Source organism: Chiloscyllium punctatum, chromosome 3, assembly GCF_047496795.1.
Source record: "Chiloscyllium punctatum isolate Juve2018m chromosome 3, sChiPun1.3, whole genome shotgun sequence".
In the NCBI taxonomy this organism is placed as follows: domain Eukaryota; kingdom Metazoa; phylum Chordata; class Chondrichthyes; order Orectolobiformes; family Hemiscylliidae; genus Chiloscyllium; species Chiloscyllium punctatum.
In genome coordinates this window covers 17,553,545-17,574,766 of record NC_092741.1, presented here as the reverse complement: position 1 = coordinate 17,574,766, position 21,222 = coordinate 17,553,545, and the positions used below count along the sequence as shown (strand labels likewise).

Genomic DNA, 21,222 nt, shown 5'->3' with positions numbered 1-21,222 from the left:
TGACCTGCAATCTTCTTCCCAACCTCTCCGCCCCCACCCCCTCTCCGGCCTATCACACTCACCTTATCACCCTCACCTTAACCTCCTTCCACCTATTGCATTCCCAAAGCCCCTCTCCCAAGTCCCTCCTCCCTACCTTTTATCTTAGCCTGCTTGGCACACCCTCCTCATTCCTGAAGAAGGGCTTATGCCCGAAACGTCGATTCTCCTGCTCCTTGGATGCTGCCTGACCTGCTGCGCTTTTCCAGCAACACATATTTCAGCTCTTCTAATTCTGACCTGTAAAGCATTCTCAATCTTATTCACACCATATTGATAGACATGCCTTTAACTGTCATCGCCTAGTCTCTGAAACCTCCTCCCGAAACCTTTCTGCCTTTCCATTTCTTTATCTCCTTTAATGAACCACCTCTTTGACTGAGTTGTGGTCATCTGCTTTAATACCTCCTTAGATGGTTCGTGTCAATTTTGTTTTATTTTCTCATGAAATTGTTTCACTCTTTTAAATCCCTTCATCTATTTTATTACATCAAAGGTAGTGTACAAATATAAGTTGTTGATTTTTATAGTTCCCTTGCGGATAACCATACAAACCAGGGCTGTCACATGCAGGGTGCCCTTGGAAGGACAAGTAAGGGCAAGCTACAGGTCTTGGTGGTATGCTGCATAGTTTAGCTGGTTTCATTTCAGCAGGACATAGTTCTTAAGGTTTTGGACATAAATCAGCAGGTTGTTGAAGAGGAGTAGGGTAAGCACGACTTTCATATCAGGAAAACAGAATCTCTTGTCTGTGTGGACCGTTTAAAATTGAGTTTCTAATTAGGTCAAACACTTTGTTGATCATAAAACAAAATGATTAATTGGCTTTAGTATCCCAGATTATTTCTGAAGATTAGCTGGCTAATGGTCTGCCAGTTCACACAATCCTTCAGTAGACATCTCAATTATGCAGAGTCCACCTGAACTTCACAGACCAGCAACACTCCAATTCAATGTTTGCGTTAATCTTAGCTGCAAAACAAGTGGTAGTTACAGTTTACGGACCTTTACTTCTCCTGCACTGGAAAGGAGGGCAAAGAATGTCAAAATTTCCACTCCCAATCTGTACCCAGCAACTATACCCATTGAGTGCATGGTCAGGCTGTGATGCCTTCTGTGATTTAATAGCTTGCTGGGGGAGGGTTTTGTCATTCGTTCACAAGATGGGGCATCGCTGGCTAGGCCAACATTAATTACCCATCCCTAATTACTCAGAGGGCAGTTGAAAGTTAACCATATTGCTGCAGGTCTGGAGTCAAATGTAGGCCAGCCCAGGTAAGGATGCCAGTTTTCTTTCCGAAAGGACATTAGTGAACCAGATGGGTTTCTCCAATAATCAGTTAGACTCTTAATTCCAGATTTTTTTTTATTGAATTCAAATTCTACCATCTACCATGGTGGGATTCAAACATGGGTCCCCAGAAATTTAACTGGGTCTCTGGAATTACAGTCCAGTGATAATAGTACTAGGCCACCGCCTTCCCTTGTACTAACTATTAGGCTCCAGTATGTAAGATGGCAATGAGACATTGGATGAAACAATAACCTACTATTTCAGGACATCAACAGAGGAGAGAGGAGGGTCAAACTGGCGGAAACCTCTGAATGTATATGTTCATCTAGCACTACAACCAAATTGTCTGTAAAGGAAGTAATCAATGATTGGTCATTAGTTGTTGTCCATCTTTATCTGATCATTAATATCTGCATTATCTTCCATTGCTTCATTTTCATAACATACGGTGTGTTTGCAGTCATCACTGCTTGCAATTCCTGATCGCTCCATCGTGTCTAAAGTACCATATTGAAAATTCTGGAGCGGAAGATGCTGTCTTTCATTCATTTTCTCATCCTCCACAATTGTCATTTCATCCCCATCTTCATATCCTTCCTAGAAGGGAAGAGTAGCAACATTATCAGCTTTGAACTTTTAAACAGAAACCAGCATAACGTTTGTTAATTTTCCATTCCCTGCCCCTCCAGTATTTTTTGCAAATTCATTCATGGGATATGTACGTCATGGGCTAGGCTAGCACTTATTACCCAACCCTGACTGCTCTGGAGAAGGTGGTGGGTAATGAGTCAACAGATGCAGTCTGCCTGGTGTAGCAGGCAGTTCCAGGATTTTGATCCAGCAACAATGAAAGTGGTGAATAGGCTTGGGGGACACAGGTAGTGAGTAACTCACTGCAGAATTCTCAGCCACAAACCTGTTCTTGTAGCCTCGGTATTTGTATGGCTAGTACAGTTCAGCGTCTGTTCAATTTTAACTCCTATGGTATTGATAGTGGGGGATTCACTACAGTAATGCCATTGAAAGTAAAGGAGCTTACTTGAGATCGTCAATTGTTTTGCAGTTGTGTGGTGCAAATGTTAATTGTCGCCTGTCAAGTTTAAATCTGCTTTCGAAGTCGTGTTCCATATTAACACAACCTGTTTCTGTGTCTGTGGAGTTGCAAATACTGCTAAATATTGTGTATTCACCAGCAAACATCCCACTTCTGACTTGCTGATGGAGGGAAGCAGCCGAAGGTGGTTCAACCAAGAAGACTCCCCAAAGATCTCCTACAGACATGCTATGGGACTCAGATGATTCATCTCCTAGAACTATAATCATCGTTCTTTGTGCCAGGTATGCTCTGGATCAGTATGTGAATAGGAAGGGTTTAGAGGGGTATGAGCCAAATACTGGCAAATGGGACTAGATTAATATAGGATATCTGGCTGGCATGGACAAGTTGGACCGAAGAGTCTGTTTCCAGGCTGTACAACTCTATGACTCTAAGTGTATAAGAGAATTTCCCCCAATTCTCAATGATTTTATGAGTATGTTTTGATGCCACACTCCTTAAGGCCAGTCACTCTCATCTCCCCTCTGGAGTTCAGCTCTTTTGTCCATTTTTAGGCCAAGGCTGTCATGAGGTCAAAGGCTGAGTGGCTCTGGCAGATCTCAAACCAAGCACCATTGAGCAGGTTATTGTTGAGTAAGTGTCAGTTGATGGCACTGTCAACCCTTCTATTGTTTTGCTACTTCAGTCCTTCCCTCCTTTCCCCCTTCCCTTTTCTGGAATTGACATTGATGAAAGATAAATTGTTAATTCTAACTCCAAAATTGAAAAAGGGTAGTACTTTCAATATTGTACACCATTATGTGATTCTTGTGGTTTAGTGGGTAGTGTACCTGCCTCCAAGCCAAATGCTCTGGGTTCTAAACCCATCCTAGAATTTAACAGCCGTGGAAGGTGTGTTCATTACATGGCCAAAAGAGTGAGTATTAACTTGGAAATTGTTCCAGCCTCTCTCAACGGCAGGTAATAAGAGTGGGAGACACTCCTGGTCAGTCATGGGGTGGAAATTTGAAACCCAGAGCTCCAATCGACAACATGCATGCATGTGTGTGTGTTGCCATAGCAACTTGAATTCTGAGTCAACTAGAACACATTACCACTGCTGGTTTCATGATCATCTACACCTATTAATCATTGTACACTCACTTAGTATAAATCATTCCAGACAGTCGATCAACAACCTGATTATTCTTATTAATATGAAACAATTTGTCAATAAGCTATTGATAGATGCTCACGAGGATTAGTGTAAAACATTTGACACTCTATCAGCAACCTAATAAATCTTGCACAATTTTATATTACAAAAGTGATATTTAATCTAATAATTAATTATATTGAGGTGACCTGGTCTTGAACACTGTAGTATTCATCTACTGCATATTGGTACTTGGCTGATGTCAATCCAAACAGATTGGCCAGTTTCTCTCCAAGAAAGTCACAGGCTAAGAGAGATGAAATGATCAAATGTTAGAGAATGCAGTTATAGTGCCAACTATTCACTGTTGTCAGTTAAAACCAAACACAGGTAAAGAATATTCAGTTTCTGGTTTGTAGTGAGTTGCTTAGTGGGATACAATTAATGCCATCAGCCTTTCTATGGCACTGTACAGTGAGTATAGTACAGTTATTTGTTGTCACAACTATTTGCAATAATTCAAAAACTCACCCTACTCCCAGCTTGGATCACTACTTTAGGAACATAGGAACACCTGTTGGTCATTCAGTCCATCAAGCCCAGCCTGCTATTCAATATGTTCCTGACTAATCGAATACTTCAATGCCTTTCACCCACGCATCCGCATAATTACACAAGCCACTAGTAATCAGAAATCTATCAATCTCTACTTATAAACATACACTAAGGGTGAGCTTCCACAGTCTGGGATAGGGAATTTGAAAAGTTCATACCATTCTGAGTTAAAACATTTCTCTTCATCTTGGTGGCATCCATCTTTGTTTTTAAATTATGCCCCCTGGTTCTAGACTTCCCAAACAGGGAAACATCTTCTCTACATGTACTCTGTCTAAATTCTTTATTCATGTAAGTACTTTGTTAGTTTCAATGAGACCACCTTTTATTCTTTAAACCCCTAGTGAATACAGATCCAGTTTTCCCAATCACTCTTCATAGGATAGTCCCGCCATCCCAGAAACATGTCTGCAGAACCTTCACTGCACTCCCTCTATGGCAATAATATCTTTCCTGAGATAAGGGGACCAAAACTTCACACTGTAGTCTGGATGTAGGTTAACCAAACTCCCGTAAAACTGAAGAAAGACTTCATTAGTCTGTACAAGAACAGAAATTGCTAGGAAAACTCAGCAGAGTTCTGAAGAAAGGTCACTGGACCTGAAATGGTAACTGTGCTTTCTCTCCACAGATGCTGTCAGACCTGCTAAGTTTTTCCAGCAATTTCTGTTTGGTACTGGAGCAGCTGTTTTTGATTTTTTTTCACTACTCCTGTGTCTTGTTGCAACTGATGTGTGAATTAGGTATGGAGCAAGGTATAACTTCTCCGAAGAGAAATGGATAATGTTTCTCCTGTTCATAACTTCTCGGGGGATTGATTTTAAAAACTCATTTTGGATATGTTGTGACTTTTAACGATAGACATAAGACAGAGTTTGGTAAATTTGAATCGGAAAAAAGTAAATGCTTCATCAGACAGCCCTGGCTTAGTGGCAGGAAGCAGAGGGTAATGATGCAAGGATATTTTTGTGAACCTCTGTCCAGGGTGCAGTCTGGGTCCTTTACTATATGTTGGGTACATTAATGATCTAGACAAGAGTATAGGAGGCTTGATCAGTAAATTTGCAGATGACACGAAAATTGATGGTGTGGTACATAGTAAAGAGGAAAGCCTTAGACAACTTGACAATATAGAAGTTTAAATCAGAGTGGTGCTGGAAAAGCACAGCAGGTCAGGCAGCATCCGAGGAGCAGGAAAATCAACGTTTCAGGCAAAAGCAGTCGATTCTCCTGCTCCTCGGATGCTGCCTGACCTGCTGTGCTTTTCCAGCATCACTCTGATCTAAACTCTGGTTTCCAGCATCTGCAGTCCTCACTTTTGCCTACCTGACAATATAGAAGGCTACTCAGACGGGCTAAACAGGAGAAATGGAATTTAAAAACTGAAAGAACCTCGGATGCTGTAAATCAGAAACAAAAGCAGAAATTGCTGGAAAAGCTCAGCAGATGTGGCAGCATCTGTCAAGAGAAATCAAAGTTAATCTTTCAGGTCCAGTGATCCTTCCTCAGAATAGTTCTGAGGAAGGGTCACTGGACGCATAACATTAACTCCGATGTCTCTTCGTAGGTGCTGCCAAACCTGCTGAGCTTTTCCAGCAATTTCTGTTTGTTTTTCTGAAGTGGAATTTAATCCTGAAGACTGAGAGTTTTGGGTGGACTAACAAGGTGAGTACAACTGAATGGTATGATCCGAAAAAGTACAGTGCATCAGTTGGACCTTGGTGTGCATGTCGATAGATCCTTGAAGGTCAGTACAAGTAAGTAAGGTGGTTAAGAAGGCATGTGGGATCTTTGCCTTTGTTAGACAAGGCATTGAATACAAGAGTGAGCAGGTGATGTTGGAGCTGTGTATAATGTTAGTCCACAGCTGTGGAGTACTGTGTGCAGTTCTGGTCACCACACTATGGGAAGGATATGATTGCACTGGAAGTGGTGCAGGGGAGATTTACCAGGGCTGGAGTGATTCAGCAATAAAGAAAGACTAGATTGGCTGGAGTGGTTTTCCTTAGAGCAGACAAAGCTGAGTGGGATTTGATTGAGTTGTACAAGTTCTGGGAGGTGTAGACAGGGGAAATCAAGAGAAACCTTTCCCCTTAGTAGAGGGGTCAATAACCAGAGGGAACAGTTTTAAGATAATGAACATGAAGTTTAGACAGGATCTGTGGGAATTTCTTTTTATCTAGAGGTTTGTATGTATCTGAAACCTGCCACCTAAAAGGCTGATAGAGATAGGAATTGTCACGACATTTAATTTGTATTTAGATGAGTTCTTGAAGAGCCATAGCATACAAGGCTACACGCCAAGTGCTGGAAAATGGAATTAGAGTAGATGGGTATTTTATGACTAGAATAGATACAATTGGCCAAAGGGCCTCCTCCTCATCCATAAGAAAATCTATGACTCTAAATTCCACCAGTAGTTTCATCTCCAACACGTCAATTCAAGGAAGGGCAAGCTGCCCATTGTCATTTATATTAAGACCTATCCAAAAACCAGAGGTGCTCCTTTGTGTAGAAATTATAAAAGTCACCTTATTTTCTGGGGCTGTCTTTACAGGATTGTCCACATTTTAAAGGTGTAGCTTAAGAAGTTATATTGATTGAAGTCATGAAAGTTAGGAAGTTGAAATCTTTACTGGGCACGACACTGCCCATTTTCAAGACATGAAGAAAATCAGCAGATTAAAGAGAAATACTGTTCATCTCTATTTCAAAATCTTCACCACTCATTCCATCTCCCCCCATTAAAACAAAACTCATTCCAATCTTCTCCTAAAGCATCCAATGCTCAGTCCAGTCTATATGATACTCACTGAATAATGATATCCTTGCAAACTTCATTACCCAAAACACCAGGAAATGGTTCCAGGAGAGTGTGGTCTGCAAAACAATTAGTACAGTCTGTGAAACATGACTTTTCACAGACAATCAAAACTTGGCTGGAAAAAAAAATATTTTCAGAGTTCACCTATGTCTCAGTGGTGGTCTTTGTTTGAAAGATGATTTCAGGGGGCTTTTGTGGAGCAGTGGTAGTGTCCCTACCTGTAAGCCAGGAGGCCTGGGGTTGAGTCTCACCTGCTCCAGAGATGTATAATAACATTTCTAAACTGGTTGTTTTGAAAACATAAAAGAAGTTTTTGAAAACATTTCCCTCTATCCTGGATCTGTCCTCTTCACTCCCCCGTGAGAAATAGGTTTATGGAAGCAGATGGAGAGGATAGGCAGCAGGGTGGGTGAATAAACAGCTGGTCTTGGGTATAGATACCTATTGGGGAGCTACCTTGGTGAGATTATGGGTGTATAGGAAGCTACTTGTTAACCTAGGCAGCTGGTGAGGTGGAGTGGTTGGGTGCAGGACAGCAGGAGGACGTGGGAGGGGACATGGTGCCGTGAATAGGAAGTTGCTGGAAGTTATGGTATGGAGTATATGCGAAGCTATTTGGATCATGCTTTGGGAGGCTGGAACCATGTGTAAAGATGACTGGTGTGAGGTTGGGGAGTACATGGGCAGATGATGGCACAAGGGTATGACAGTCATGGAGTCACAGAATCATAGAAATGTATAGCACAGAAACAGACCCTTCGGTCCAACTCGTCCATGCTGACCAGATATCCCAACCCAAACTAGTCCCACCTGCCAGCACCCGGCCCATATCCCTCCAAACCCTTCCTATTCATATACCCATCCAAATGCCTTTTAAAAGTTGCAACTGTACCAGCCTCCACCACTTCCTCTGGCAGCTCATTCCATACATGTACCACTCTCTGTGTGAAAAAGTTGCCCCGCAGGTCTCTTTTACACCTTTCCCCTCCTACTCTAAAGACTGGTTACTGGAGTGCGAGAAGCTGGTTAATCTGTAAGGACAGCTGGTGAGATGTTGGGGAGCACATGGGAAGATAGTGGGGGCTGGGGTTTGGGAAGCTGGTTACTCTGGAAGGATGGCTGATGTGAGGTAGGGGAGCACATGTGACGATGTTGGGTTTATAAGAAGTTGCTGGAGAATGGGAAGCTGATAGGCAGTGTGTGTGTATACAAAGATCATGTGACTATCTAGACAGTACTGCTCCTCTTTCAGTTGTGTAATTCAAACATGACTATGATTAGACCACTGAATTCAGATTGCTGGTACACTTACAGGATTGACTTTCTCTGACACTTGCTGCTCCTCTTCGCTCTCTTCTTCAGTACTATATTCCTCCATGATGTCTCCATTTGAAAAGTGAATGAATCTTCGTGGCTGTTTCTTCTCTGCCTTCAAATCTTCAGGTTCCGATTTCTCTGTCTTTAAACGTAATTAAATTGGGGATTCGATAAGTTTTCCACGTAAACAGAACCATTTTGACAAATGACTGAAGTACAAGGCATCGCATCCTGGAGTCACATGTTGTCTTCACCTCTTTCCTGGAGAAAGTGAGGACTGCAGATGCTGGAGATCAGAGCTGAAAATGTGCTGCTGGAAAAGTGCAACAGGTCAGGCAGCATCCAAGGAGCAGGAGAATCGACGTTTCGGGCATGAGCCTGAAGAAGGGCTGAAGAAGGGCTCATGCCCGAAACGTCGATTCTCCTGCTCCTTGGATGCTGCCTGACCCGCTGCGCTTTTCCAGCAACACATTTTCACCTCCTTCCTACCAATTTTTTCTCAAAAACCATCATATATGTCCAAAAATACTGCCCGGAGTTGAATACTTATACTTATCTAGTAACTTTAATCAAATATTCCTCAGCACATAACAGGAGCATTGTAATAGATTCATCAAATGATTTGAAGGGAAGTCATTTAGCCGATTGAGTCCATGAAAATTCCCTGCAAGAGTAGACCAACTAGTTGTTTACCCCAACCCCTCTGCATTATCCTGCGACATTTTTCACTTCAATAATTATTCAATTCCCTTTTGAAGATTATAGTAGAATCAGCCTCAACCTCACTCTCAGTTATTGCATTCCAGTGCTTTATTAGACAGTGTCTAGAACAAACTCATGTCAGCCCTGGTTCTTTTGCCATCTTCCTTTGGTTTGTTTCCTCTGCTTCACAAGTTTTTGCCAATGGGACCATTATCTACTCCATCCAGATCCCTCATGATTTTGAACAACTTTTTAAATCTCCTCCCTTAGGTAGGAAATCGGAATAGTGTAAAGGTAAAGTCTCCATAGTCTTACTGGTTGCTCTCTTATTAGAGGGAGATGACTAGTGGTGGTTTAATCTGAAAATCACCGTGCCTCAGGTGAGGGGAGAGGTTGAGAAGGAGAGTCATTCACAGTGACTTCAGCCAGTGCAGGAATTGATCCCATGCTGTTAGCACTATTGTGCATCACAAATCAGCCATCAGCCAACTGATTCAAACTGAGCAGTAATATCACGAGCCTAATTATTCATAATCCAGGATAAAGCCTCTGAGAACTTAGATTTAAATCCCACCACTGTAACTCTGGAATTTAAATTCCATTAATAAATCTGGAACTTAAAGCCAGGAACAGTGACAGCTATCATTAATTCTTTTAAACACTCAGTTGGTTCACCATTGTCCTTCAGGGAAGGAAGTCTTCCATCCTTAGCTGGTTTGGCCTAAATGGGTGTTCAGACCCACAGCAAATGGGTAACATGGAACTGCCTCTGAGATGGCATAGTCTGTCACTTTGTTCAAGGACAATCAGTAATGAATAACAAACTGTGACCCTGCAATTGACCCAGCAACAATCATGTCCTGTCAAAGAATAAAGAAGATCCCTTATTCCACCATTAAACTACACCATATGTATCTTCTACCTCAACAGGACTTTCTGATACTATCCACATATCCTTTGATATCCTTAATATTTACCAACTTATCAATATCTGCCTTGAAAAATACTCATTGACTGGGCCTTTATAGTTCTCTAATTAAGGAAATTCACGGATTCGCCATTCTCCAAAAAGTTCCTTCTCTCGAAACTATTCTGAGACTGTGTCTGCTGGTTCTTGACCTGCTAGCCAGGGTACAACATCTTCCCGCATCTGTTCTGTATGATTAGATTAGATTACTTACAGTATGGAAACAGGCCCTTCGGCCCAACAAGTCCACACCGGCCCGCCGAAGCGCAATCCATTCAGACCCATTCCCCTACATTTACCACTTCACCTAACACTACGGGCAATTTACCATGGCCAATTCACCTAACCTGCACATCTTTGGATTATGGGAGGAAACCAGAGCACCCGGAGGAAACCCACGCAGACACTGGGAGAATGTGCAAACTCCACACAGAGAGTCGCCTGAGGCGGGAATTGAACCCGGGTCTCTGGTGCTGTGAGGCAGCAGTGTCACTGTGCCGCCCACTGTTCTGTTGTGTCCTGGAACCTTCTTGTTGCTTTAAATGAAGAATATGGGCACTGTCTGCTCAATCTCAGTTCCGAGGACATTCCCACCATCTCAGGGAGGAGACGAGGAAAGAGATTCTTCCTTCAATAGGGAGAACAAAACTATACATAATACCCCAGTGGTGGGTTCCCCAAGGTTGTCTCAAATCAACTGCAGCAAGACATCTTTATTCCTTTACTCAAATCTTCTTGAAATACAGGTCAATGTCTTCCTAATTGCTTGTTCCTCCTGCATATTAGCGTTCAGTGATTTATGAACAAGGGCATTCAGGTCTCTTGAAATATCTACACTTCCTGGTCCCTAATTTACATCTCTGCATTTCTTTTTTTTAATCAATGTGGGATAATTTCACATTTTACCACATTGTATTCCATCTTGCTTGTTCTTCCCCACTCACTGAGCTTATCTGAAACTCCTTTAAGCCCTCTGCACCTTCCTCACAATTCATATTCCTACCTAGTTTTGATTATCAGCAAACGTGGAAATATTACATTTACTCCCTCCAAACCATTGAATCACAGAACTGTTGCGTTGCAAAGAAGGCTGTTTGGCCCATTTTGTCTACACCTGTTCTCCAGCATTTTAATTTAGTGCAAATCTATTCCCTTTTTTCGATAACTGTACACTTAGTTTTCTATTTAAGTAACGACCGAATAATCTCGAGTACCACAACTGAACCTGCCTCTGCCAGACTTCCATGCAGTGCATTCCACACTTGATCTAATTGCTGTGAGAAAAGTTTTATTTTCTCACCTCACATTCGCGTCTTTTGCAAATCACTTTAAAATTGAACCCTCTAATACACATGCTGTGGTCAGGGGAATAGTTTCTCCCTATCTACGTGCAGCCACCTCACGATTTTGAAAACTTTGAGCAAATCTCGCCTTCGCCTTCTCCTCTCAAAGGAGAAGAGTTCTAACTTCTCCAATCTTTCCTCATAAGTGAATTTTATTATCCCTGGAACCATTCTTGTAAATCTCTTCTGCACCCTCTCAGTGTGTGAGTTGGATGATCAGCTGTGACCATATTGAATGCTGAAGCAGGCTCAAAGGGCTGAATCGCCTAATCTGCACCTATTGTCTATGTTTCTATGAACCTGTGTTTCCTAGAACATTTGTGTGGGCTTCTGGATTACTACTTCAGTAACATTACACTACCACACTAGTCCCAGGCAATTGCCTTCTCCAACAAGTGGAATAACCATCACTTACTTCCTCATGATCAACATGCTGTGGGCTTACTGTTGACCAGAAGTTGAACTTGACTAGCCATATAAATACTGTGGCTACCAGAACAGATCAGAAACTGAGAATACTCTGGCGAGTAATTCACCTCCTGATTCCCCAAAGCTTGTCCATCATCTACAAGCACAAATCAGGACTGTAATGGAATACTCCCCACTTGCCTGGATGGATGCAGTTCCAACTACACTCAAGAAGCCTGGCACCATCCAATTCACCCACAAACATCCACACCCTCCACCACTGATGCACAGCAGCAACAGTGTGTATTATCTACAAGATGCACTACAGAAATTCACCAAGGCTCTATTAGCACCTTCAAAACCCATGACCACTTCCATCAAGAAGGACAAGGACAGCAGGTACATGGGAATCTCACCATCCGCCGGTTCCCCTCCAAGCCACACACCATTCTGACTTGGAAATGTATCACTGTTCCATCGCTGTCACTGGTCAAAATCATGGAATCCCATCCCTAAGGGTGCTGTGGGGCTGCCTACAGCATGTGGACTGCAGTGATTCCAGAAAGCAGCTCACAACCATCTTCTCAAGAGCAACTGGAGATGAGCAAATATTGATGGCTCAGTCAGTGATGGCACCATCCCGTAAATAAAGAGAAAGAAAGTTCTGAGGAAGGGTCACTGGACCTGAAACGTTACCATTTTCTCTCCATAGATGCTGCCATACCTGCTGTGCTTTACCCAGCAGTTTCTGCCTTGTTAAAGGGAAAGCAATGCTAGCTATGTACAATCTGTGGTGGACCACGCCCAGAATATTGTAAACAGTTCTGGGCACCATATCTTTCATAGTGGCCTTGAAATGTGTGCCACATACTTTTACTCAAAATAACACCTGAATTCTAAGTGATAAAGTCTTATAGACAGAGATTATATAAATTAGGGTTAGTCCATGGAATTTAGGTTAAAGGGGAGTTAATTTAAGTTTTCAAGATACTAAGCATACAGGGAGCAGGTTGCATACTTAAAAAATGTTTTTCTGCTGGTCAGGGAGTTGTCCCTGTTGAATGTAAATTATTTGCTTCTTGATTACTTATGGCCTGTCATGTAATCTCCAGAGCTAAACTAAAACATTTATCCAACTCGAAAGTAGATACAGCACTGAAATGTATCAGTCAGGTACAAAAACACTCCAATGGTCTAATGGAATAGCTGGTAGTCTAGGATATAAAAGGGAGAAAGATTTGTTAGAGTCACATCTTGGATTGACCACTTTTGAAATTCTCTAAACAACTTTGGGTACAACATCTTAGAAAGGATTCATTGATCTTGGAAGAAGTGCAACTAATGTGTTGCCAGGGTCTAAGGATTAGATGAGGAGAGATTATATAAACTATGTTTGAATTTCTTGGAATAGAGACAGTTAAAGGATGTTTTTATTGATGTGTTTAGGATTATGAAATGAATTGGTAGAGTAGATGTAGGAGAAGGGGACATAATCTCAAAATCAGATCATTATTTCACTGGTGTCTCTGACTTTAACCTTTTGGGGACACATGGGAGATGCAGTCGCAGCACTTCCTGTCCCTCACCATTGCAGGAATGACTACATGATATCACTTTTCATAGTCTGTATATAAACAACTTCAATCAAATATCCTGTCAACAGAACAATGAACAAAGAATACAGCACAGGAACAGGCCCTTCAGCCCTCCAAGCCTGTGCTGACACATTTTGCTCTTCAATTCTAAAACTGTCTTCACTTTCAGAATCCCAAATTCCTCTATTCCCTTCCTATTCACGTATTTGTCCAGGCATTTCTTGAATGTTGCTATTGTGTCTACTTCCACCATCTCCTCTGGCAACGTGTTCCAGGCACTCAGCACCCTTTGTTTGAGAGGCTTGCTTCACAAATCTCTTTTAAACTTCCCCCCCAGCACCTTGAACCTATGTCCCTAGTAACTGACTCCTCCACTCTGGGAAAAAAAACTTCATACTTTCTACTCTATCCATGCCAATCACAATCCTATAAACTTCTATCAGCTATTACGAGGGGGCGTAGCTTTAAATTAAGGGGTGGTAGGTATAGGACAGATGTTAGGGGTAGATTCTTTACTCAGCGAGTCGTGAGTTCATGGAATGCCCTGCCAGTAGCAGTGGTGGACTCTCCCTCTTTATGGGCATTTAAACGGGAATTGGATAGGCATATGGAGGATAGTGGGCTAGTGTAGGTTAGGTGGGCTTGGATCGGCGCAACATCGAGGGCCGAAGGGCCTGTACTGCGCTGTATTTTTCTATGTTCTATGTTCTATGTTCTATGTTCTATCCGATCGCCCCTCAACCTCCTGTATTCCAGTGAAAACAAACCCAGTCTATCCAACCTTTCTTCATAGTTAAAATCTCCCATATCAGGCAATATCCTGGTAAACCTTTTCTGTACCCTCTCCAAAGCAACCACATCCTTCTGGTAAAGTGGTGACCAGAACTATATGCAACATTCCAAGTGTGGCCTAACTAAACTTCTATAAAGCTGCAATATAACTTGTCTATCCTTATACTCAATGCCCTTCCATTGAAGGTAAGCATGCCATAAGTCTTTTTTACTACACTATCCTCCTGCGCTGCCACCTTCAGTGAATCTGTGGACCTGCACACCCAGATCCCTCTGCATCTCAATACTCCGACCAAAAGGCATCACTTCACATTTGTCCTGATTAAACTCCATCTGCCATGCCCCCCAACTGCTCCATATCCTGCTGTATCCTCTGACAATCCTCCTCACTACCTGCAATTCCACCAACCTTTGTATCATCCGTAAACTTACTAATTAGACCAGCTCCATTTTCCTCCATATTATTTCTGGACACTGTGAGCAGCAAAGGTCCCAGCACTGCTCCCTGTGGAACACCCAGTCGTCACAACCCTCCATTCTGAAAAACATCCTTCCACCACTACCCTCTGTCTCCTATGACTAAGCCAGTGCTGTATCCATCAATACCATGTGACTTCACCTTTTTACCAGTCTGCCATGTATTCAACATCAACCATCTCATAAATCATCTTTATCACTTCCTCAAAAAACTCAATCAGGTTAGTGAGGCATGACCTTCCCCACACAAAACCATGCTGCCTATTGCTAATAAATGCATATAGACCTTGTCTCTGAGAATCTTTTCCAATAATTTCCCTACCACCAACGTGAGACTCACAGGCCTGTAATTTCCTGGATTATCAATGTTACCCTTCTTAAACAATGGGACAACATCGGCTAATCTCCAGTCCTCTGGGACCTCACCAGTGGTTAAAAAGGATACAAAGATGTCTATCAATGTTCCAGCAATTTGACCTCTTGCCTCCCTCAATATTCTGGGATAGATCCCATCAGGACCCAGGGATTTATCTAACTTAATACTTTTAAGACAGCAGACACCTCTTCCTTTTTAATAGCAGCTTGGCTTACAAGCTTGACACTCCCTTCCCTGCAATCATCCTCTGTCAATTCCTTCTCTTTGGTGAAGACTGACACAAAGTATTTGTTTAGGCCCTCACCTACCTCACTGGCTCCACACATCAATTCTTTCTGTTGTTCTTGAGTGGGCCCCCTTTCCATGTCTACTCTCTTGCTTTATATATATTTATAATATATATATATTGTGTGTGTGTGTGTGTGTGTGTATTAAGGCCTTAGGATTCTCCTTAATCCTTTTTACTATCTTGGTTTATATATAAATAATGACCATTTCGGTGACTGAACTAAATCCCAGAAGGAACCAGGGCCCTCAAAAAGGACTTAAAAACAATATAATTTTTTTTCCCAATGAATTCCTCCTTTTAATGTGGGGAGGTTGAGAATTGGTTATGGGAAGAGACTGGTTCCACCATTGCTCAACGCAAGTACCGCAAACTGGGATGGTCTTCCCAGTGGAATTTTGTGGTCTGTTTCTGACTCAAACTAAAATAAAGTTCAGTGTGCTTCTCTGCTCTCACCCAAGCTGATCTTAATCAGGCAAATAGCCAGAAAAGGAAGCTGCTTGAGTCAGGATTGCAATGTCAGATTGTTATCCCGTAATACCCACTGCAAACTCTGAGTATGTGGGTGATATCAGATGTTCTTGCTCAGCTGTGAAGCCCTTCATAGTGAGCAGACTGACCCATAGTAAACATCAGGATTTCAGAAACTAAGATGGAGGTTGTCTGACCCTACAGCCATCCTTCTGGTTGGCTCATATCCTGGAGAGAGAAACACGAGGAATCTCACTCTGAATCCCTCAATCCCTGGATCAGGTAGGAACATGCAGGTAAAAACAAGGACTGCAGATGCTGGAAACCAGAGTCGAGGTTAGAGTCCGAGTAGCAGGAAAATTGACGTTTCGGGCAAAAGCCTGATGAAGGGCTCCTCGGATGCTGCCTGACCTGCTGTGCTTTTCCAGCATCACTCTAATCTAGGAACGTGCAGCCACAGGGCACTTGGAAACCCCAGAATTACACAAACCTTTGATGCAATGTGGACTATTTAGACATGAAGACAGAACTGTAATTATCTAAACCCAATGGACATTCACAATGAAATTCAGAACCCAAACAGTTAACATGAGAGAACTGGCCCATTTACTCAGAGTAAACAAACTATGTTTACTTTTTATGGATGGAGTTGTATTTACCTTCACTCAGACACAGGTGCAGCCTGCACTTTGCGGACTTTCGTGTTTTGACTCACATCTTTCTTAAAACCAATCCATTGAAAGGATGGCACAAGAAGGGCCAATACAGACCCCAGTTCGAGGAATAGGCAACACTGACACAGGTCCTATAGGAAGGTGCAGCACTGACCCTGATCCTATAGGAATGCGCAGCACTGACCCTGATCCTATAGGAATGCGCAGCACAGATCCTGATCCTGTTGGGGTGTGTAGCACTGACCCTGATCCTATAGGGATGGGCAGCACTGACCTTGATCCTATAGGAATGCGCAGCACTGACCCTGATCCTGTTGGGATGTGCAGCACTGACTCTGATCCTATAGGGATGGGCAGCACTGACCCTGATCCTATAGGGATGTGCAGCACTGACCCTGATCCTATAGGGATGGGCAGCACTGACCCTGATCCTATAGGGATGGGCAGCACTGACCCTGATCCTATAGGGATGTGCAGCACTGACCCTGATCACATGGGGATGGGCAGCACTAACCCTGATCCTATAGGAATGAGCAGCACTGACCCTGATCCTATAGGGATGGGCAGCACTGACCCTGATCCTATAGGAATGCGCAGCACTGACCCTGATCCTATTGGGATGTGTAGCACTGACCCTGATCCTATAGGGATGTGCAGCACTGACCCTGATCCTGTTGGGATGTGTAGCACTGATCCTGATCCTATAGGGATGTGCAGCACTGACCCTGATCCTGTTGGGATGTGTAGCACTGATCCTGATCTTATAGGGATGTGCAGTACTGACCCTGATCCTATAGGGATGTGCAGTACTGACCCTGATCCTGTTGGGATGTGCAGCACTGACCCTGATCCTATAGGAATGCGCAGCACTGACCCTGATCCTATTGGGATGTGTAGCACTGACCCTGATCCTATAGGGATGTGCAGCACTGACCCTGATCCTATAGGGATGTGTAGCATTGATCCTGATCCTATAGGGATGGGCAGCACTGACCCTGATCCTATAGGGATGTGTAGCACTGACCCTGATCCTGTTGGGATGTGTAGCACTGATCCTGATCCTATAGGGATGTGCAGTTCTGACCCTGATCCTGTTGGGATGGGCAGCACTGACCCTGATCCTATAGGGATGTGCAGCACTGACCGTGATCCTGTTGGGATGTGTAGCACTGATCCTGATCCTATAGGGATGTGCAGCACTGACCCTGATCCTGTTGGGATGTGTAGCACTGATCCTGATCCTATAGGGATGTGTAGCACTGACCCTGATCCTATAGGAATGCGCAGCACTGACCCTGATCCTGTTAGGATGGGCAGCACTGACCCTGATCCTGTTGGGATGTGTAGCACTGATCCTGATCCTATAGGGATGGGCAGCACTGACCCTGATCCTATAGGGATGTGTAGCACTGACCCTGATCCTGTTGGGATGTGTAGCACTGATCCTGATCCTATAGGGATGGGCCGCACTGACCCTGATCCTATAGGGATGTGTAGCACTGACCCTGATCCTGTTGGGATGTGTAGCACTGATCCTGATCCTATAGGGATGGGCAGCACTGACCCTGATCCTATAGGGATGGGCAGCACTGACCCTGATCCTATAGGGATGTGCAGCACTGACCCTGATCCTGTTGGGATGTGTAGCACTGATCCTGATCTTATAGGGATGTGCAGTACTGACCCTGATCCTATAGGGATGTGCAGTACTGACCCTGATCCTGTTGGGATGTGTAGCACTGACCCTGATCCTATTGGGATGTGCAGCACTGACCCTGATCCTATAGGGATGTGTAGCACTGACCCTGATCCTATAGGGATGTGCAGCACTGACCCTGATCCTATTGGGATGTGCAGCACTGACCCTGATCCTATAGGGATGTGCAGCACTGACCCTGATCCTGTTGGGATGTGTAGCACTGACCCTGATCCTATTGGGATGTGCAGCACTGACCCTGATCCTATAGGGATGTGTAGCACTGACCCTGATCCTGTTGGGATGTGCAGCACTGACCCTGATCCTATAGGGATGTGCAGCACTGACCCTGATCCTGTTGGGATGTGCAGCACTGACCCTGATCCTATTGGGATGTGCAGCACTGACCCTGATCCTATAGGGATGTGCAGCACTGACCGTGATCCTGTTGGGATGTGCAGCACTGACCCTGATCCTATTGGGATGTGCAGCACTGACCCTGATTCTGTTGGGATGTGTAGCACTGATCCTGATCCTGTGGGGATGGGCAGCACTGCCCCTGATCCTGTTGGGATGGGCAGCACTGACCCTGATCCTATAGGAATGAGCAGCACTGACCCTGATCCTACAGGGTGTGCAGCATTGCCCCTGATCCTGTTGGGATGTGCAGCACTGACCCTGATCCTGTTGGGATGTGCAGCATTGCCCCTGATCCTGTTGGGATGTGCAGCACTGACCCTGATCCTGTTGGGATGGGCAGCACTGACCCTGATCCTGTTGGGATGTGCAGCACTGACCCTGATCCTGTTGGGATGTGCAGCACTGACCCTGATCCTATAGGGATGTGCAGTACTGACCCTGATCCTGTTGGGATGTGTAGCACTGACCCTGATCCTGTTGGGATGTGCAGCATTGCCCCTGATCCTGTTGGGATGTGCAGCACTGACCCTGATCCTGTGGGGATGTGCAGCATTGCCCCTGATCCTGTTGGGATGTGCAGCATTGCCCCTGATCCTTTTGGGATGGGCAGCACTGACCCTGATCCTGTGGGGATGTGCAGCACTGCCCCTGATCCTATAGGAATGTGCAGCACTGACCCTGATCCTATAGGGATGTGCAGTACTGACCCTGATCCTGTTGGGATGTGTAGCACTGACCCTGATCCTGTTGGGATGTGCAGCATTGCCCCTGATCCTGTTGGGATGTGTAGCATTGCCCCTGATCCTGTTGGGATGTGCAGCACTGACCCTGATCCTGTTGGGATGTGCAGCACTGACCCTGATCCTATAGGGATGTGCAGTACTGACCCTGATCCTGTTGGGATGGACACTGTGTCCAGTCCTGCTCAGTGGTCTGGGGAGAGTGGTCCTTATCCGCTGACACTATCTCCCACGATGTGGAGGAGCCGGTGTTGGACTGGGGTGGACAAAGTTTTATTTTAAAATCACACGACAGCAGGCTGTAGCCCACAAACCTGTTGGGAGTCTAACCTGGTGCTGTGGGATTTGTAACTATTTCCCACGGTGTCGCCCTCCCTCCACAGCCCTATTCTCTTACCTGCTCTCTGCTCTCTCCGGCTGCCTCCATCCTCCGAGGCCGAATACAAAATCACTTCCTGAAGCACAAACATCCACAGACGCCCAGAATGAATGAAGGAAGTCGGTTTCATATATCAGTAACCGGATGCGAGCGCCTGGTAAACCGAGTGCCAGCCCAGAGGCTCCAGCAGCGAGTGGTTCATACCCATCAGCCCGGACCAGCGGAGGGGGGGAGGGGGGGGGGGGGGGCTGGAACAGCAGCCAGCGAATGCTTCCCTGGGGACACTGTGGGAAGGTGAAGGGGCCAGATTTGCAGTCTGTCCTTTGCCCCCTGTGGGTCTGGGTGTTACAGAGGGTCACACACTGTCCTTTGCCCCCTGTGGGTCTGGGTGTTACAGAGGGTCACACACTGTCCTTTGCCCCCTGTGGGTCTGGGTGTTACAGAGGGTCACACACTGTCCTTTCTCCCCTGGGACTGGGTGTTACAGTGGGTCACACACTGTCCTTTCCCCCCTGTGGGACTGGGTGTTACAGTGGGTCACACACTGTCCTTTCTCCCCTGGGACTGGGTGTTACAGTGGGTCACACACTGTCCTTTCTCCCCTGGGACTGGGTGTTACAGTGGGTCACACACTGTCCTTTCCCCCCTGGGACTGGGTGTTACAGTGGGTCACACACTGTCCTTTCCCCCCTGTGGGTCTGTGTGTTACAGAGGGTCACACACTGTCCTTTCCCCCCTGGGACCGGGTGTTACAGTGGGTCACACACTGTCCTTTGCCCCCTGGGACCTGGTGTTACAGTGGGTCACACACTGTCCTCTTTCTCCCCCACCCCGGAACTGAGTGTTAGTGGGTCACACACTGTCCTTTCCCCCCTGGGACTGGGTATTACAGTGGGTCACACACTGTCCTGTCCCCTGTGGCTCTAGGTGTTACTGTGGGTCACACACTGTGCTGGCTGGTCCAGCTTTATTATGTACCCTGTTGTCTTCAGAAGCCAATTGTGGATTTTTTTAATCATCTATATGCTTCATCATGCTAATGTAATTTAGGGAATATAAATGAATGAATAAATGAATGATGATTTACTGTCACTTGCACTCCACAATGAACAACATTATGAATAGTGAAAAACTTCCACTGAAGCCACAATCCAGCACCATTTGGATATTTTGTAAATAAAAAGATAAAGCTGAAGGAGTTTGTCTTCATTCCTCAGCATCCACGATGTGACTGGAGCTGGTTAACCAACACCACCTCTACCACTACGCCATCCACCTTTGCCTGACCCATGAACATCAGAGTTGCCCCTATTCACGTGCCATTTCTTCATCACTGGTCCACCTCGCTGAGTCTGCCAATGCTGGATGCACACTGGCCCGCAAACAAGAATTACTACCACCACCACTCTGATAACCAGGAGCCCCCAGTCCAGACCCACTGCATCCAGGAGACCCTGGCTCTGCCGCTGCTGCCACCTCCAGTCTACCACAATCAGGAATCTCTGCCTCTCCTGCCAGGCCAGGCCAGGCCACCACCTCACCAAGAGTCCGGCTTTGGCTACTCTCCTCCATCCATTCACCTTGCTGGCACCATCTTGGGGGACTCTAAGGACCA

The 21,222-nt window shown here is 44.9% G+C and overlaps 1 protein-coding gene across 1 annotated transcript; it reads right to left on the bottom strand.

The window, feature by feature from the left end:
• Window positions 1–513: 513 nt before the first annotated feature.
• On the bottom strand, window positions 514–19,783 carry LOC140456293 (protein FAM177B). The gene is made up of 5 exons (XM_072550722.1): window positions 19,626–19,783; window positions 8,277–8,423; window positions 6,954–7,020; window positions 3,735–3,832; window positions 514–1,930 (listed from the first exon to the last, which is right to left on the bottom strand). The coding sequence occupies exons 1-5, from the start codon at window positions 19,653–19,655 to the stop codon at window positions 1,709–1,711; spliced, it is 564 nt and encodes a 187-aa protein (XP_072406823.1). The 5' UTR covers window positions 19,656–19,783; the 3' UTR covers window positions 514–1,708.
• Between the last annotated feature and the right edge of the window lie 1,439 nt (window positions 19,784–21,222).